General features: G+C 45.8%; 1 protein-coding gene across 1 annotated transcript in view; it reads left to right on the forward strand.

Moving 5' to 3' along the window:
* The window catches only part of DNAJC11 (DnaJ heat shock protein family (Hsp40) member C11), a 126,049-nt gene extending 119,271 nt beyond the window's left edge, over positions 1 to 6,778 (forward strand). The window contains exons 12-16 of the mRNA XM_083162954.1: positions 343 to 412; positions 2,084 to 2,141; positions 2,944 to 3,086; positions 5,050 to 5,179; positions 5,286 to 6,778. Coding sequence (XP_083019080.1) covers positions 343 to 412; positions 2,084 to 2,141; positions 2,944 to 3,086; positions 5,050 to 5,179; positions 5,286 to 5,311 — 427 coding nt within the window. The 3' untranslated portion in view covers positions 5,312 to 6,778. The remainder of the gene's footprint in view (positions 1 to 342; positions 413 to 2,083; positions 2,142 to 2,943; positions 3,087 to 5,049; positions 5,180 to 5,285) is intronic.
* The last annotated feature ends 12,381 nt before the right edge of the window (positions 6,779 to 19,159 follow it).

Genomic DNA, 19,159 nt, shown 5'->3' on the forward strand with positions numbered 1-19,159 from the left:
TTTCAGCACTAATATGCAGACCAAATCTGTTCTAGAAGCACAACAGCAGAGAACGGAACCCCAGGCAGGGAAGGGGAGTTGTTTTGGAAACTGCAGAGTGCTAGGATGAACCCTAGGTCCCTTGGGTGCCTCTGCGTAGCGGTGTTTGGATGCACTGATTATTGAAGCATGGTTGGAGCAGTTTCCTATTTTATTGTGAAAGGACCTGGCTACTATAAGCTGCTGTACATTAGACCCATTGTATGTATCACGGAGTGAGCAGTGGTAGGAAGCCAGGCCACTAGGGGGAGCATCACTGACAGTATGCCGAGGTGCTCACCTTCACTGTTGTTTCATTTCTAGGGACCTGGAGAAGCAAAGGGAGAGCTCAGCATCTGAGATCATACACAAAAAGCAAGAGGCAGAGGCTGCTGTGAGTGTTTCATTTACCTCCTACATGTACAGTGTCATTGCTGTGGGGAGATTGGTAACATGCTGTGTAGTAATCCTATCTGCTCAAGAGTATCATATCTGTGTTGTTCTGTGTTCAGTGTGACATGAATGGAGACAATTATGTGACCGCTCCGGATTAAATACCTGTCCCTATGGTTGGGTATAACATGACCCACTTTTGTAGTAACAAGGAAACACATGGCTATCTATTTATTAACAGTTTGTTATATAGCGCACACATATTCCGCAGCGCTTTACAGAGAATAGTTGAACAATCACATCAGTCCCTGCCCCAGTGGAGCTTACAATCTATATCCCCTACCACATGTACACGCAGACACAGACATTCTAGGGTTCATTTGTGAGCAGATTGACCTACCAGCATATTTTTGGATTGTGGGAGGAAACCGTAGTACCCAGGGGATTCCCACGCAAGCACTGGTGGTATGGTGGGAATCGAACCCATGACGTCAGTGCTGCGAGGCGGTAATGCCAACCATTGCACCATCCGTACTGCCCTATCTATGGTAATATTGGAGTGTGTCGCAGCATAAACGATAGAGGATCAGTGCAGAGCAGCATAGACGGAAGAGAAGCATGGCAGAGCAGAAGGTCAGCAGAGCAGCAAAGGACATGATGGAGTGGAAGATGGGCACAGCACAGAGGGGCATGGTGGATTTGAAGGTGGGCACAGCATAGAGAGACATGGTGGAGTGGAAGGTGGGCACAAAATAGAGGGACATGGTGGAGTGGAAGGTGGGCACAGAATAGAGGGGCATGGTGGAGTGGAAGTTGGGCACAGAATAGAGGGGCATGGTGGAGTGGAAGGTGGGCACAGAATAGAGGGGCATGGTGGAGTGGAAGGTGGGCACAGCATAGAGGGGCATGGTGGAGTGGAAGGTGGGCACAGCATAGCGGGGCATGGTGAAGAGGAAGGTGGCACAGCATTGAGGGGTATGGTGCAGTCGAAGGTGGGTACAGCATAGAGGGGCATGGTGTAGTGGAAGGTGGGCACAGAATAGAGGGACATGTTGGAGTGGAAGGTGGGCACAGCATAGAGGGGTATGGTGGAGTGGAAGGTGGGCACAGCATAGAGGGGCATGGTGGAGTGTAAGGTGGGCACAGCATAGAAGGACATGGAGTGGAAGATGGGCAGAAAATAGAGGGACATGATGGAGTGGAAGGTGGGCACAGAATAGAAGGGCATGGTGGAGTGGAAGTGGGCACAGCATAGAGAGACATGGTGGAGTGGAAGGTGGGCACAGCATTAATGGGGAACATGGTTTTGGAGAGTTGCAGTGTTACTTATTCTTTCTGCTTTGTTCCGAATCAGACCCTATATATTTTGGTAAATAATTCCTCATTAAGGGCCATATGTAATAAGCTTCAAAAAGTGATAGTGATAACCAGCCAGTCAGCTCCTAACTGTCATGTTACAGGCTGGGTTTAAAAACTGACATAAGTTAATTGGCGGGTGGTTTATCACTCTCCACTTTATCACTTTTTGAAGCTTGATACACCTGGCCTTAAATATTACTTTTAATGTAAAATCTGAAAGTGTTATTGGCAGCTTACTGTGATGCAGGGCCTGAGTTATTTCTGTCCCGTTCACAGCTGTACCGCCAGGTAAATGGCCATTTGTGTCTTACAGGTGCGGCTAATGCAGGAGTCTGTGCGCCGGATAATTGAGGCTGAGGAGTCTAGAATGGGTAATGAACAGGGATAATGTCTGTGCTGCACTAACAACAAATCTTGGAAATATATACTGTGCGGTACATAGACCCTAAATGTAATGTGGGTACACACTGTGCAAATCAGATGAACGCTCCGATCCTCGCGGGGATCATCAATGTGATCAGGTCATATGAACTTCTAAGCAGGAAATAAGATGCGACCTCCGTATCCGGCCGATACAGAGCCAGCTGTTTATCGGCTAAGGCTCTTGCGTACGCACCTATGCGATTAGTGTGCCAATCAGCCGATATCGCCTGAACGTTTTCTCTTTATAATCATCGTTCTGATTTGAAAATGATAGGAACTCGTTAAAAAAAAGATTTGAAAATGATATGTGTACAGAGAATAGGTTTTATGTAAAGCCCATTGAAAGGTTCCTTCAAAATGATCTGCCTGTTGTGGACATAATCTTTACTATAAAGCCCCCATACATTACTGAGACCTCTACCCTCGGAGAAGTTGCAGCCGATAACCCTTGAGCCGCCTAGTTTCTCGGCCCAATCCATCGGAATTGGGTGAAAAGTCAGACTAGTGTAATGCCTGTTTAACTTTACAGTCATCTCTATAAATAAAAGGTTAACACTGCTCCTCACCTCTATGGGAGGAATTAAAGGTTTTGATTCTCCAACAGGCACTAGATGGCGCTCAGCGGAGCAGTCCGAGAAAAATTTGCTATGTTTTACACGTGCATTTATTTTTTATTTTATTTTTTTATAGCAGAAACCCATGAGTGTGTTTCCTGGCTTTTCATATCGAATTTCCTTTAATATGTTTCAGGCTTGATAATACTTAATGCCTGGTATGGTAAATTTGTCACCGACAACAGCCGGAGAAATGAGAAAGTGAAAGTGATTGACGTGACTGTTCCCTTGCAGTGTTTGGTGAAAGACTCTAAATTAATCCTCACAGAAGCTTCAAAGGTGAGTAGTCTCAGGTATAGCTTTTATTCTGTGGTCACATGTGCGTGAGGTATCGGTTTGCTCATTTCAGAAGTCAAAGCAAATCCTAGTCTGGTGGCTATGATGCAGTACTAATGTATAAAGCAGTATTGCATGCCCTCCATGTCTCTGAGCTAGGATGTATTGCACCACCAGCTTCTGGTGGCAAGTGTAAAGCATTCTGTGCCGTAGTGCGTCAATCTTCAATTACCCCCAACAGGTTGTGTTTCAGGATTTCTGCCTGTGGTATCCAACACAATAGCTTAACTCACATGGGAATAATGAAGGAAATCTAGAAAACATGACCTGGTGGGAGTACTTGAAGATTGGAGTTGAGAACCACTGATCTGGTGGCTAGTGTATAGGAAGCCCAAATATATGGCGGCCCATTTATGTAGCGTATTTCATGACATGTCCATTTCATGCCTCAGGGCTTGTGTATAATGGACCTATAATCTCTGGTGACTAGTTTATGTAGGGTACATTTCATGTCTCAAAGCTGCTATCTAATGGACCCACAATCTCTAGTGGCCAGTGTATTTATGCTTTGTACACTAGCCACCAGGTATTGGAGGCCTGCTTTTGTACACTAGCCACCAAGTATTATTGGCCTGCGTTTGTACGCTAGCCACTGGGTATTGGAGGCCTGCGATTGTACGCTAGCCACCGGGTATTGGAGGCCTGCGATTGTACGCTAGCCACCGGGTATTGGAGGCCTGCGTTTGTACGCTAGCCACCGGGTATTGGAGGCCTGCGTTTGTACGCTAGCCTCCAGGTATTGGAGACCTGCGTTTGTACGCTAGTCACCGGGTATTGGAGGCCTGCGTTTGTAAGCTAGCCACCGGGTATTAGAGGCCTGCGTTTGTACGCTAGCCACCGGGTATTGGAGGCCTGCGTTTGTACGCTAGCCACCGGGTATTGGAGGCCTGCGTTTGTACGCTAGCCACCGGGTATTGGAGGCCTGCGTTTGTACGCTAGCCACCGGGTATTGGAGGCCTGCGTTTGTACGCTAGCCACCGGGTATTGGAGGCCTGCTTTTTGTACGCTAGCCACCGGGTATTGGAGGCCTGCTTTTTGTACGCTAGCCACCGGGTATTGGAGGCCTGCTTTTTGTACACTAGCCACTAATTATTGAAGCTGCCATACTCAGGGCCAGCACCACCACTAGGCAGCTTCAGGCATTTGCCTAGGGCGCCGGCCACTGGAGGGCGGCAGTTCGGAGCAGCCAGGTCCCCCCCGATGGAGGACCCCCCCTATATGCAGCAGGGGGGTCCGTGCTATCTGAGGGGTCCCTGCGGCGCTATCCAGCGTGGGGGCTATATGCAGCAGGGGGGTCCGCACAGTCTGAGGGGTACCTGCGGTGCCCCCACCGCAACTTACAGAGCCCCGTTGGGTGCTGCCGTCCAGCCAGGAGAGAGGGAGCCGCCTGCTGTACCGCCCAGCCGGAGTGAAGTGCTGCTTGCTGCCGTCCATTATCATCCGCCAGGTGGCGGCGCGGGAATCGCTTCTGGGTTTGAAAACACTGGCCGCACGCTGATTGGCTGAGATTCAGCCAATCAGCGTGCGGCCAGTGTTTTCAAAATCAGAAGCGATGCCGGCGCCTGGCGGATGATTATGGACGGCAGCACTTCACTCTGGCTGGGCGGTACAGCGGGCGGCTCCCTCTCTCCTGGCCGGACGGCAGCACCCAACGGGGCTCTGTAAGTTGCTGTGGGCACCGCAGGTACCCCTCAGACGGTGCAGACACCCCCCGTGTAGCTGGTGGGCCTCGCACCGGCACTGCCCACCTTATTGGACGGCTTGGCATGATAACCAAAAAATATGGCTCTATTTTGTTCTGTATAAAAACCACCTGAGAACACTGTAATATGCAGCATGGATTTCATCGAAGATGTGTCCTTTCTCTTGTTACATATCGCTGATAAGTATTCCTATTCTCTACTAGGCTGGTCTACCGGGGTTCTATGACCCATGCGTCGGAGAGGATAAAAACCTAAAGATCCTGTACCAGTTCCGCGGAGTCCTCCACCAAGTCATGTCCGGAGATAGTGAGGCACTTAGGATACCGAAGCAGTGTGAGTTAGCATTTATCAGTACAATATCAGTGCCTTCCATATCTCGTAACCCCCCGACTCATGTAACATTGTGTGACGTGCTCCCTCTTCCACTCCAATCTTCTAGCTCACAAGATTGATGCCGATGGCTAGCCACCTTTTCCAGGAACCAGACAACCTTCTGAAGTCAAAAACATCCTGTTTTGGAATTGGTCCCCTCGGATTATCTGCTCTGGAACCCGAAAAGTCAGAGAGTAGTTTTTTTTTTTTTATTATTGTTTTATTAAGAAGGAAACAGAACATTATATCTGCTGAATAAGAATGTCCAAATAATATATCTTTATATAATGACCATATACTGATAAAAATGACTTATTTTGCCATAGCCATGGTTTTATGGAAGAATGGAAGTGATTGCGCCATTTCTCTCCGGTCATCAAGGACCATTTGACGTATGTTATCTGGTCATATGGCTTTTACCTTTCCTGGGTTTTGTCTAAGAAGCCTTCAAGTGGAAGCAGTTTCTGATTGGTTCACAACGTCTCATGTACATCTGGGTTATTTGGTCACATGGTTTTACCTTTCCTGGGTTCTGTCTAAGAGGCCTTCAAGTGGAAGCGGTTTCTGATTGGTTCAGATCGTTTAATGTTCATCCTGCAGCGGAGAAGCCACTATTTTTACTATAAAATATACATATATATATATATATATATATATATGTGTGCGTCTGTGGCATACCAAATAAAGCCGCCATTTGTGGGCCCTACAATATACAGGGTTGTACCTAAGTATTGTGTCAATGTTGTGTAGGAACCAGGCAGACTAATGGAAATGGCCCAGTTTACCCAATCCTTAGCACGTCCAACAAACGATGTGTTAATTCTCCACAGAAACTGAATATATCTATTTATAGCCCACATGGTCTGAATTTATTATAATATGTTTATCATTTTATGTTCTTTTCCTCCCACCGACCAAGCCAAATACAGACAATTCCAAATGAATTACAAGCTTTGACCTGGGACGCAGGTATGGCATTATGCAGGGACGTGGGTGCATATTTATTGATAACGTACATGCAGATTTTATTTGGTTTTTCTAATGACGCATCTACCGGATGGCGTTTACCGAGTGTCTCTGGCATTTCCCTCATAACCCGGTGACAGTTGTGTAGGGGACAGATAAGGCAACTTAGTCCGACAGCAGCCCTGCCCCGCTAGGGTTCCTACCTGCCTTATTCCTATTATCATCTCCCAGTACCGCGGAACACATTGTTAGGTTTTATTTAAACTAAGGCAACACAACCCCTCAGGGCCGCCCTTGTGATGTGTTCATGCCGGCTGTGATCCCGTACGCTGAGGATAGAATACACTATATGTATATGTGACTGAGTTCCCCTGGTACAACCACCGGGATTTCTCCTGTATAATGTGAGATTTCATTATCTGATCAACAGCAACCCCTGCACCCTGTGCGGGTTCCCTCCTGGTACTTGGCATAGCTGTGGGTTGCCCATCAAAAGGGACTAGACCTGAGATATGCATGGATAATGATTTTCTACTTTCTATGCCGTGGACATTAAATAAATACATTGCAAAATAAAACAGCTTATTTTTCAAAGTCTTGTTGATTCAATGGCAATCGCGTTCTGATTAGGCAACAGGAGACCACAAGCAGCCACTACCCTTACTCACATGGCACCTCTGGGCATAGTAACCTGTATACGGGTATATAGTTTGCCTTCTGCAGCTGGGGGAGCACAGGTGAGTAATGCCAGGTAGGCGGGGGAGGGATCGGTTATTGATGAGGTGATCATTATTGATGTGCAGGTCAATTCGGTTTATATACGTTTAAGTTTTCCTGTCCCGTTTACTAAATACACCAGGCCTGGCCAAGCTGTGACTGTCCAGCTGTTGTGAAACTACACATCCCAGCATGCCTTGCTACAGTGTTAGCATTCCCATATAGCAAAACTGTTGCAACTTGTAGTTTCACGACAGCTTGGCCAGACCTGAAATACATGGTCTCCCTTGTAGGGAAAGCATTGGTTCAGCTGTCTACATGTTGTGCACTCGGAGCTGTTATGGCCGAAGATAATGAACAACTTTTCCTGATGATATAAAAACGTGGGTAAGAAACACGGAGGGACAAATATATCTGACAATCTGATGGTGGATGTCGCACAGGAATGATAGAAACACGGCACAACCTACAATGTTTATTTCCTTTAGTATGACCTATTTGGCCATAGTGACTCCTCTCCGCATGTACCGCAGCCGGACAGGTGGATTATTTTGTTAACAGGTCTGCTAAAAAACCTTCACCAATACTGAAATAACTGCACGGCTCATTGTCCTGGTCTGTGACTGCAGGGATACAGTCATTGGGTCTACAACAACTTGTCAACATGGGTCTAGGTCGACATTGGGTTTTTCACTGTTTTTTGAGCAGACTTGTGCTGACAGGCCCTGCCATCCACAAGGGCGTGGTGGGAGAATAAAATAGTGTGCCGAGTGTAGCGAGGCACTGTGCCCGAAGCTTTCCTAGCAAAGTGGTGCAATTCAAACTGTGTCCATGTCGACAGAGTCGACATCCGGCTCAAAACAACAGTGAAAAACTCCATGTTGACCTTTTGACTGTTGACCTAATGTCCTGTTGACCTTGACCCATGTCAACCTTGCTGCCTGTCGACCTAGTGGTGTCAACCTAATGCTTGTCGACCTAGTTGTTGTAGACCAAACATTCCCAACCCGTGACTGCATCGGCTGCCTTAGCTGTGTACTGAGGAGGGAAACACTATTCTAGGTTTGGAAACCATTTAGTAATCAGTGATTCATTTATGGGATGTTGGCATCGAGATACTGGTGCTGGAATCAGACACTGGTGAGAAGACAGGTCCCAGAATCCCGACTCCGCCCGACACTGCAATCCTAACTGTCAGCATTCTCAATGCAAGTATGGGAGCAGTGAGGGTTAGGCTGCTGATAGGTGGGTTAGTCACTACAGTGGTACATAGAAGGATAGGTGCTGCATAGCACATACTGGTCCAGTCACATTGCAGGGGCTGCATGCAATGTTGACCAGGAGTCAGCGGGCTGTAGAAAGAGAATCTGTGCAGTTGTGTGGGGTCTGTGTAGCGGGGAGGGATTTGCTACAATAGCATGTAGGTTACCTGGTTGATTCTAGTAACATTCCTAAAAATTGCGTTTAAAAAAAAATTTGGTTTATTATTTTTTTTTATTGATCTAAATGAAGCCCTGTACACACGGGGCGATGGGGGAGCCTGCGCTGCGCGATGTGCTTAAGCACAGATCACTCAGCACCCGCAATGTGTGCTGAGGGATATGTGCGGGCCAGTGTTCTCTGGTGAGAGAACACCGGCGATGACTAGATTTTGGCTACATGCAGTCTAGTCAGATGATAGCGATGCACAATCTAGTCCTCGTATCGCCTGGTGTGTATGCCCCCTTTAAAGGAATGTGGGATTGTATTTTAGATCTGGAGAATGCAGAGTTGAGATTTTCTGATCTATGAGTATTGGAGAGGGAAGCTTATTACCCTACGCACCCTATTGTGACACATAAGGCAACTATTCCAGGAATCGAGATGACTTGGGTAGTTTCTATTTGGGCCCAATCCATAAACTATATTAGCAAGAGCAGGACTGGCTAACAGCATGCTTACGTAACACTAGGGCAGCGGTACTCAAACTGTGGGTCCTGACCCCAAAGTGTGTCCCGACCTTCATATAATGGGGTCAGCCATGTTGCTGACTATCAGGCTGATGACTTTTCTAATCTCAGTCAGTGATTCAAGGAGTCTGACAAATCTGTTGAATTGTCTGTTATGTTAGACTCCTCCCATCATGTTGTGCCTCCACAATGCTCTACAATAAACTGTTCAATTTATGACTGTTGGGTACAGCACCCCCCAAACCGTGTTGAAAAATAGGGGTTCTCTCTCAAAAAAATTTATTTTCTCCCGAATTATAGGAGAAACTAAGTACAAATAGTGTGCAAGCCTGCTTCCAGCCACTTAAGAGTGGCAACCCAGCCTCCACAATGCTGCCATGTATGTGCTGTCTGCTGACTACATGTGACGTGATGACCTTCTGCAGTCACTTGCTGGGGTTCTGTCATTATTTTTATTGTTTGATGGGGTCCCAGAGCGAAAAAGTTTGAGGACCCTGCACTAATGCATTGCCCTGTCACCTTACCAGACCCCTGTATTTATACCTAGATAACATAGCGGCAGTTAGAACCAGAACCAAAACCAGCATACATGGTAGTGGGTGCAAAAAGAACACAAAGCATAAACACACAGACACGATTGTTGATGTTATATTATGGTTGTATATATTTGTTAGATGTTATATTATGGTGGTATATATTTGTTAGATGTTGTACAGTTGGTTATACAGTTGGTATAGTTAGTTATACAGATGGTATTGTAAGTTGGTAAATAATAAATCAGAAGGTCAGAGTTGTTACATACATCTGTGAGGTGGTGAGGTGATGTACTGTCAGGCACAGCATTGTTCTAAGCCATCCCCACACAGTTCTCCTGGGCGGTGTCTCCATGTTGCTGGCTATCTCAGTGTCGATCTTCTTACACTTTCTGCCCAGCTTTGTTTGGACCCCGGTCTCCACATTGGTTCGGGTGTTTTTGTTCATGGAAACATTGGTGGCTTCGTCCAGAGTTTCATGTCCAGGGCTTATTTGCGGCCCAGCCTCTTCTACGACAGTGAGGCCAGGGGGTCTGTTCTCCCCCAGAGATGTTTTCTTGGGGGTGTTGTCAGGGTACCCATATATGTGTGGCTGGACTTCTCTCATAAGATTGAAGCTGGAAGGTCTTCTCCAGCTTGGGGCCATTTTCTGGGTGATGTTATACAGAAATTCATGGCAAGCATTTATGTTTAGCTCAGCATCTTTCATGAAAGTGAGCCTGGGAGTATAGAATATGGCAGTTGGAAGTGATGTCTCTGCGCTTGTCTCTGGCTGCTGTTCTTCTGTATATGTCAGGCTGGGAGATCTTTCTTCCTCACCTAGAGACATCTCTGCAGTGACATCATCTTCTTCCTCATCATCCTCTGTATAGTATACCACCTTTCCTTCACCATAGGATGCGGTAATTGTGGCAAAAGTCACAGAATGGTAAGTGACTTCCTCACCTGGAGACATCTCCGGTGTGACATCCTCTTCTTCTTCCTCATCCCCTGAGTAGTATACCACTTTGTCTTCACCAGCATGGGATGTGAATATGGTGTCAAATGTCACAGAATGATATGTGACCATTTGTAAATAACAATCCGTGGCCATCTCCTCCTCATCTATAAGAGGGAGGCCCGGAGGTCTCTTCACGCCTAGAGACATTTTCAGTCTCAGGCCAAGAACTGTCTGTCTTTTTTTGTTTGTTTTTCTTTCTCTCTCTCTAGAAAGCTCCTTCCTCTGGCAACTCGTATTGAGAAGTGAGGTTCCTGAGACAGCAGCTGATTATTCCATGTGTGTGATGTCACAATGCGCTGTCTAACTGACTGTAACATCACCACCAGCCTGGAGAAGGACTCAGCTTGTTAATTAAATTAATCCATACAGGTGTAGATATCATTGTTGCTGTATGGTGTCAGGCCCATAATTAGGTGCAATCTTCCTACATTATATCATACCTCCCAACATGACTCTCTCCAAGGGGGACACCATGCTCTGTACCTGTACTTCCTTTTTCATTTAGGATTGCCATCACCTGATTTGCACAGGTTAAGTGATAAAACAAATATTTCACCACATGTGATGGTAATAATTAATTAAGAGGGGAGTACAGGAATAGAGCATTCTGTCCCTCATCGAGAGGGTCATCTTCGGAGGTATGATTATATCCTTCTAGGATATTCAACTGAAAATTGTGATTTAAGACATAAAAGGGGCACCTGTGAGTTTGGCCAATCAACACACAGGGTCAGATGTACTAACCTTTAAAAAGAAGATAAAGTGGAAAGTGATAAACTACCAACCAGCCACTAACTGTCATTTTTTAAATCCAGCCTGTAACATGACAGGAGCTGTTTGGCTGGTACTTCAATATGTAACTTTTGAAGCTTGGTGCATCTGCCCCCCTGATTTAATAAAGTCATAAGTGTGTGTATATATATATATATATATATATATATATATATAGTGTTGCTTGTAGGGAATGCACACAATTTATTTTATAAACCTGAGTTCCAGGTCATAGGTAGATACAGTCTCTCATACAAATGCAGTAAACATACGCTCACTGCACATGACAGGACCAGCACATCCAATAAATGCAAAAAAGTGAATTGAATAAGGAAGGGTCATGATGCTCGATCAGGTGCACCCACTACCAGCTCAGATAAATATTGACATATTAATTTCTTCATTAAGTCCCTGAGGTGCCAGGGATTGCAGATTGTAAATCCACCGGCTCTCATGTTGAAGCAACCGTTTATGTCGATCACCCCCTCTTCTTAATGGGGGTATGTGGTCGATAGGTATGAACTTGAATTCATTAATTTTATGTCCACAATAGGCAAAATGCCTGGCAACCAGGGGGGGGGTTTGTATTATCAACCTTTAACAATGCCTTCTTTACAGAGGGTCAGTGAGCTGCTATCCTCTTTTAGAGATCGGACTGTCTTGCCCACATATATTTTGTGGCATGGGCATACCACTATATACACCACATACTTAGTGTCACAGTCCATGCAGTGTTTGATATCATACTTGCGACCCATCTGTGCATGCTGCCAGCTGCTGCCAGTGATTATGTGTCCACAATTGACACACCCTGAGCATCTAAAGGAGCCCTTTCTCCTGTTCAGCCATGTACCAGACCTATTAACTCTGGGGCTAATGTCAGAGTAAAGCACGTGTTGCCTAACGCTCCGGCTCCTTTTATAGCAAAACATTGGTGGTTTTCTGCACATTTCCCCTATTACAGGATCTGTCTGAAGGATGTGACCGTGCTTCATCATCGCTGCCCTGAGTTTGCCAGACATAATAAGTATTCGAGAACATCATTCTCTCTTCTTTGTAACTTGGGTACTGTGTTTGTATTCTTATGTAGGGACGGGTAGAGCAGAGATGTGCGTATCTGGGCCTTTATTTAGTGAAAGGAATATTTGTGGTTTTTAGGAGATAGTTTAAGTTTATTCCCTACAATAATAATTGCTTGTTAGGGGCTTTGATCTATATGACTAACTACATTTATAATTGCTGTTTTAAACAGACTAGAGGCGATCCAGTCTAATAATCACTGGGGAAAGATGGGAGTTCTATTTCAGATGTGATGTTGCTATGGGCAACCAATCAGATACTATGGGTGAAATGCGTTTTTTAGACATGCGCGATTTTTGGGCGAAAATGGGCGAATTCACACTTTTTGCCAGGAAATTCGCACAATTTGACATGTCGGTTTTTGTTCACACTTCAATTCACATCCAGATGTTTTCCCATTATAAAGTATACAAGTCGCAAGTTTATTAGGGTGCGATTTTTGGTAAACCGTACCAAAAATTGCAAAACAAATAGACCAAGGATGGCGAGTTTGACAGAACCATGCACAGATCAGTGAGATCTGTGCATGGTTCTGTCCCAAAAAATGTATTAAAGTTATAATCAAAAACTGCGTGGGATCCCCCCTCCTAACCATAACCAGCCCCGAGCTCATTAAACCGGTCCTGGTTTAAAAAAATAAATGTGTAGGGGTCTCCTGTAGATAAGAAACCAGCACCAGGCTCTTGGACCGGTCCTGGTTCCAAAAATACTGGGGTCTCACATATTTTGGAACCAGCACCGGGCTCCAACAGTCATCGGTGTCATGACACAGGTGGGGGACATTTATTATACAAGTTCCCTCGGCTGGCCATCCCTAGACGGGGTCCATGGTGGAGTCAGATCCCTCCCATTAAAGGGGGGCCCCTTGTCCAGGGCTGAAGTCCGGGGCTGTCCCTGGCATCCCAGGGTAGTGGACGCCGGGCTAATGTGTGGAAAAATAGAATAAAACACATTGCTTAATACAGGAGAACTACAAGAGCCAGCGTACAGGGCATTAATATGCCCGCTGGGTCCCGTAGTACACCTGCAATAAATGAAAATGAAAAAATACAGACACCCAGAACAGTAAAAGTTTATTATACACCTCTTTTACCCCACGAAAACACACATACTTACCTTGTCCAGCCCTGTTCTCTCTGCCGCTGCTCACTCGGCCCTGACAGCCGCAAAGTGAGCAGCCTGTTTTATCATGTGCCTTTGACAAGACCAGAACCGGTTCAATGAGCCTGGAGCTGGTTGTGCCATTTTTAGTTTTTTTTTTTACTAAATACGCCACGCTTCCATGTCTAAACAAATTGCATATTATCATTACTAAAAATCACACTAAATCACATGCGTTCTTAAAAAACATACCCTATTACTTTTCCAGTCTTCGACTGAAATTAGCAAATGTGACGTGCGATTTGGTGCGGGTTTTGTCATACACCTAAAAAATCATACACCTAAAAAATCACACCCTATTACTCTCACCCTATGTATTATCTTCTAGAAGGTGCTAAATAAGTTAGTATATTCTGATTAATTGTCCATAGCAACATCACATGTGAAATATAACTCCCATCTTGGTAAATTTCCCCCACTGTGTTTATATTGTGACCATTGATTGTGGACAGTGAAAAAATGTGTGGGTCCCGGGGACCCTTCACTTTATAAAGTTGGGGTCCTATTCCACTGTTTCTGGGTGCCATCACATATTATGCTTTTGAGCTACCCCCAGTACTTTGACTACTGAAGAAAGAGTGAATGGAATGAGACAAGGAGGCTGTCAGGGAAAGCGAATGAGAAAGAGGGAGAGAATGGTGGTCAGGGAGAGGGGGTTTCATGGGAAAAGAGAAAGAGAGAACAAGAGAGACAGTGTCAGAGAGGGAGAGGGGCAGGAATGGAAGGGGTGTGAGCAGAAGTAAGAGAAATTCAGGGAGGTAGAAAGAAAGACAGGAGCAAGAGAAAGTGAGTGTCAGGGGAAGAGGGATAATGAAATCGACAGCTCCAGGTAGAGAGAGAGAGCGACTGAGAGGGAGAAAAGAGAGACTAGGGAAGAGGGTGGTATTTACCAAGCACTGGTGGTACATCCCGCCACCGCTCATTGTATATATACTGACATGCGATGAGCAACGCAAAGGGCAGCTCTCCCGATAAGAGCTGCCCTTTGCGATCCCCGCCACTGCCTGGCAGAGATGCTGGTGGCTGCGGGGCATGCTGGGAAAGTCTGATCCCTCACACAGCTGCGGAGTGGAGCCTGTAGGCTTCTATGGGTTACGCCAGTTAGAGCTGGCATTATCTTCTGAAGCGAAGCCCTACTGGAAGGGGCTTTAGTACATTCGAAAATGCAGTAAATCCCCAGAACACAGGGTTTTTACTGCATTTTTTCTTTGGTACATGCCACTCATAGAGAGATAAGAAAGAGGGGGAGTGAGAGGGAATGTGCAGGGGAGGTGTTACACAGTTCACAGGTGCCACTCCCTTATGTGTCCTGTCCTGACCAGATGGGGCAGTGCCCTGCGCAGGTGAGGTGTTACATAGTGCACAGGTGCCACTCCCTTATGTGTACTGCCCTGACCAGGTGGGGTATTACACAGTGCACAGGTGCCACTCTCGTATGTGTCACACCCTGAGCCCTGCAGGTGGGGCAGTGCCCTGCGCAGGTGAGGTGTTACATAGTGCACAGGTGCCACTCCCTTATCTGTACTGCCCTGTGCAGGTGGGCTATTACACAGTGCACAGGTGCCACTCGTATGTGTCACACCCTGAGCCCTGCAGGTGGGGTATTACACAGTGCCCTGCGCAGGTGAGGTGTTACATAGTGCACAGGTGCCACTCCCTTATGTGTACTGCCCTGACCAGGTGGGGTATTACACAGTGCACAGGTGCCACTTTTGTATGTGTCACACCCTGAGCCCTGCAGGTGGGGTATTACACAGTGCCCTGCGCAGGTGAGGTGTTACATAGTGCACAGGTGCCACTCCCTTATGTGTACTGCCCTGTGCAGGTGTGCTATTACACAGTGCACAGGTGCCACTCGTATGTGTCACACCCTGAGCCCTGCAGGTGGGGTATTACACAGTGCCCTGCGCAGGTGAGGTGTTACCTAGTGCACAGTTGCCGCTCCCTTATGTGTACTGCCCTGTGCAGGTGGGGTATTACACAGTGCCCTGTGCAGGTGAGGTGTTACATAGGGGGTTATTTTGGTTCACTCTTTCTGACAAAATCCTTCTAAAGGTGCGTACAAATGTACAGATTTTCTGTCTGATCTTTCTGGTGGGAACAAAAATCTGGAAATGTATGGGAGCATATGACAATCAAAAAATTGGTCCCAAACACTTGAAAACAGACAGTGATCAGTCAGACAAATTGTTTTAATCATTCTGATATAACAAATTTATCAAAGCAGATATTTTTTCTCCGTTTTCCTGCATTTGGGTGGAAATTTTTGATTGTCATATGCTCCCATACATTTCCAGGTTTTTGTTCCCACCAGATAGATCAGACAGAAAATCTGTACGTGTGTACGCACCTTTAGATGGACAAAACTCTGGGCCTATTCTAGCTCATTCTTTCTGACAAAATCCTTCTTAAGCCCTGTACACACACATCGATTTGCTTTTGATTCAATGTTAGATTCGGTTTTCTATTAGATCTGGCATTAGATCTTTCCATTTGATTTGGCATTAGATCTGTACTTTTGCATTAGATATTGACCTTGCCACCTGTCGACCAAACGGTGTCGAACTAATGACTGTCGACCTAATAGTGTGTACACACGGTTCGATATGGCTTCCGATGTTGACGATATCGTCAACATCGGAAGCCATATCGCATACTGATTGTATGCATTGTAAGGGCTTCCTAGCCCGATGCGCGCTCCCGTTTAAGGAGAGATCGGAGGGGAGATAGAGTGGGCAGCACACTCTATCTAGCACAAATCGCAAGCATATCGCATGCATCGTATGTGCCTTGCGATATGCTTAAGATGCGATGTGCTATACGATTTCCAGGGCCCTGTCAGTCATCCTGTTGTTAAGTCAAAATCGCTTAGTCAAAATCTTAAGCAAATCTTAAGGCACATAGGAAATCGCATAGTAAATCAAATAGGAAATCGCATAGCAAATTGTATGGTAAAAAGTCAAAATCTTAAGCATATCTTAAGGCATATCTAATCTGCATGAGATCCAGATAAGATTTTGACTATATAGTCAAAATCTTATCTGGATCTTATGCAGATTGTATCAGTGTGGAGTAGAGAAAAAAAAGGGAAAAGTAAAAATCGGACAAAACATCGAATCGTACATCGGATCGCACATATGCTGTGTACACACTAGTACAATCTGCATAAGATCCAGATGCGATTACAATTTAGACTATCTGCATTCAATTTAGACTATATAGTGCAGATCTGCACTATATAGACAGGGCAGCCAAGACTTTCTGGTTAAGATATGGGAGCGCGCATCTTGAACGCATCTGGTTCGCTTGGGATAAAACCCATACAATCTGCATGAGATCCAGATAAGATTTTGACTATATAGTCAAAATCTTATCTGGATCTTATGCAGATTGTATCAGTGGTCGATAAAACAAGCCACAACTCCATTACCATATGGGAATACCCAGCGTTTCATGGGCGTTCTCATGCTAATGAGGCATGATGTGCAGGTGGGGGACAGGCAGCGGACATCATCGGATGCGTGAGCCTTCACCATCACTCGATCGACAGCCATCGAATGATGAGTGCGGATCCCACCAGGCTACGAATGGATGTTACTGTCACATGCCCTGTGTGAATGGATGGTGGCCAGCCACCATTCGCAAGGCAGGGTTTGGTGGACTCGCAAGGCTGCAAAATCAACCAGAATAACCCCCATAGTGTGCATTCGCTACACTCCCTGCAAGGGTAATGTGCCCTATTGTCTCCCTTGCAGCCGGTGCCTCAAACCTCCCTATTATGTGCCTCCTATTCCCCTGAAGTTTCTGCCTCACACCTCCCTGCAAGGGTAACAGTGTGCCAGCTGGTACTGCACATCTACTTGCAAGGGTAATGTGCCTCCCCAAAAGCGGGTGCCTCAAACCTCTCTATGTGTCTCCTATTCTGCCCCTAAATTTTGTGCCTCACACCTCCCATAATAAAAAAATAAAAACAATTTGCCTGCTTTTACACTGAACCTCAGCAAGCTAATCGCAAGATGGAGGTGGTGAATGATAACAGCGTGCTTCAGTGCGGCGCAGATGTTTGAGCATATGCATTAGGCGGGAAGACACTGCACCAATGGGGAGCGGGAGGTGTGACGAAGAGGAGAGAAATGCAGGAGAGCAGTGACGAGACTTCAGGAGGAGGACGTTAGAGAATATGTGGACCGTGTAATGGCGCTGATAGGGGTCTGACAGCGCTGCGGAGAAGGTTAGGGCTTCCCGCCCTATAGTTGTAGTGGTCGCCGCAATCAGCCTCCAGTGTATCGTCGCTGGGTTATAACCTAGGTAATAGTAATAATGTTAATATAAATGTTGGTATCCTATTTACTGATCTATTTTGTGTATAAAAGGTTTTCTCTAAAAGTGATATAACACCTTCATCCACTCGCCCCTTCAATGGTAATATAGTGGAAGTCACAGTTCATGTGGAAAACAGCAGTAGCCACAAGGTGGCGCCATAGGCCAGGAATTACAGCTCTAACCTACCGGTAATACTGTAAAAGGTTTCTCTGTAACTGATGGAATGGAATGGGATCATTGGATAGACAAGCATTAGGTCGACACCACAAGGTCGACATAATTTCTTTCTCCAGTAGGACTCAAGGTGCTTAAAAGATAGAATGAATGTAATACAGTACAGAAACAATGAAGTACAGAAATGCTTTTCATAAACAATACATAAGAGAATGAAGGGAATATTTGATTAAACAGGAAAGTCTTGAGTCTGTTTTTGAAGCATTCTAGAGTGGGGGCCTCTCGAACTGTGCGGGGAAGTGAGTTCCATAACGTTGGAGCTGCATGGCTAAAATCTCGACCCCCAGATGAATTACGGGAGATCCTAGGTACTGCTAAAAGTCCTTCATCTACAGATGGCAGTAATCAGCTGGGACAGTATGGAATCAGAAGCTGCTTCAGGTACTTCGGGCCTTGGTCATGTAGGGCTTTGAAACTCAGTAAGTTGATCTTGAAAATGATTCGCCTTTTTTTATGTGCAGCCAGTGAAGGGAGTAGAGAATGGGAGTTATGTGGCTACAGCAGGGCTGGTTGGTTAACAGCCTGGTACGTCGACAAAAGGTCGACATGGGGGTTTTCACTTTTTTTTTTGTCCCGAATATCAACAGTCGACATGGACACTGAAACGAATAACCACGAAATGAAAAACTTGCTACGCTCGGCACATTATTTTATCCCACCATGCCCTAGTGCAGGGCTGGGCAACACCGGCCCTCCAGATGTTAGTGAACTACACGTCCCAGGACGCTTTGCATTAGTTTTGCTATGTGGCCATGCTGAAACTGATGCAAGGCATGCTGGGATGTGTAGTTCATCAACATCTGGAGGGCCGGTGTTGCCCAGCCCTGCCCTAGTGGATGGTGGGGAATGAATTACCGCCTGTCTGCACATATCAGCTCAAACAAAAAAAAAGAAGTGAAAAACCCCATGTCGACCTTTTGACTGTCGACCTAATGACCCTGTCGACCTAACCCCATGTTGACCTTGTGGTGTTGACCTAATGCTTGTCAACATGCTTGTCTGTCTAGTGACCGTAACAAATATTTTGGCATAGGCTGGACATGAATTCTAATGTATAGCATGCAATGGCCTTAACACATAAATCTATGGCAAAAAGCCCCTCTCAAACGCAGGATTCTGAATCAATACAGAATTTCCAAGTGCAAATTGTATTGTTTTGCACAAGTGGCTCCCGATCTGTCTGGAATCACGACACCCTAGTAATTAC

This window comes from Crinia signifera, chromosome 19, assembly GCF_055691185.1.
Source record: "Crinia signifera chromosome 19, ASM5569118v1, whole genome shotgun sequence".
Taxonomy (NCBI): domain Eukaryota; kingdom Metazoa; phylum Chordata; class Amphibia; order Anura; family Myobatrachidae; genus Crinia; species Crinia signifera.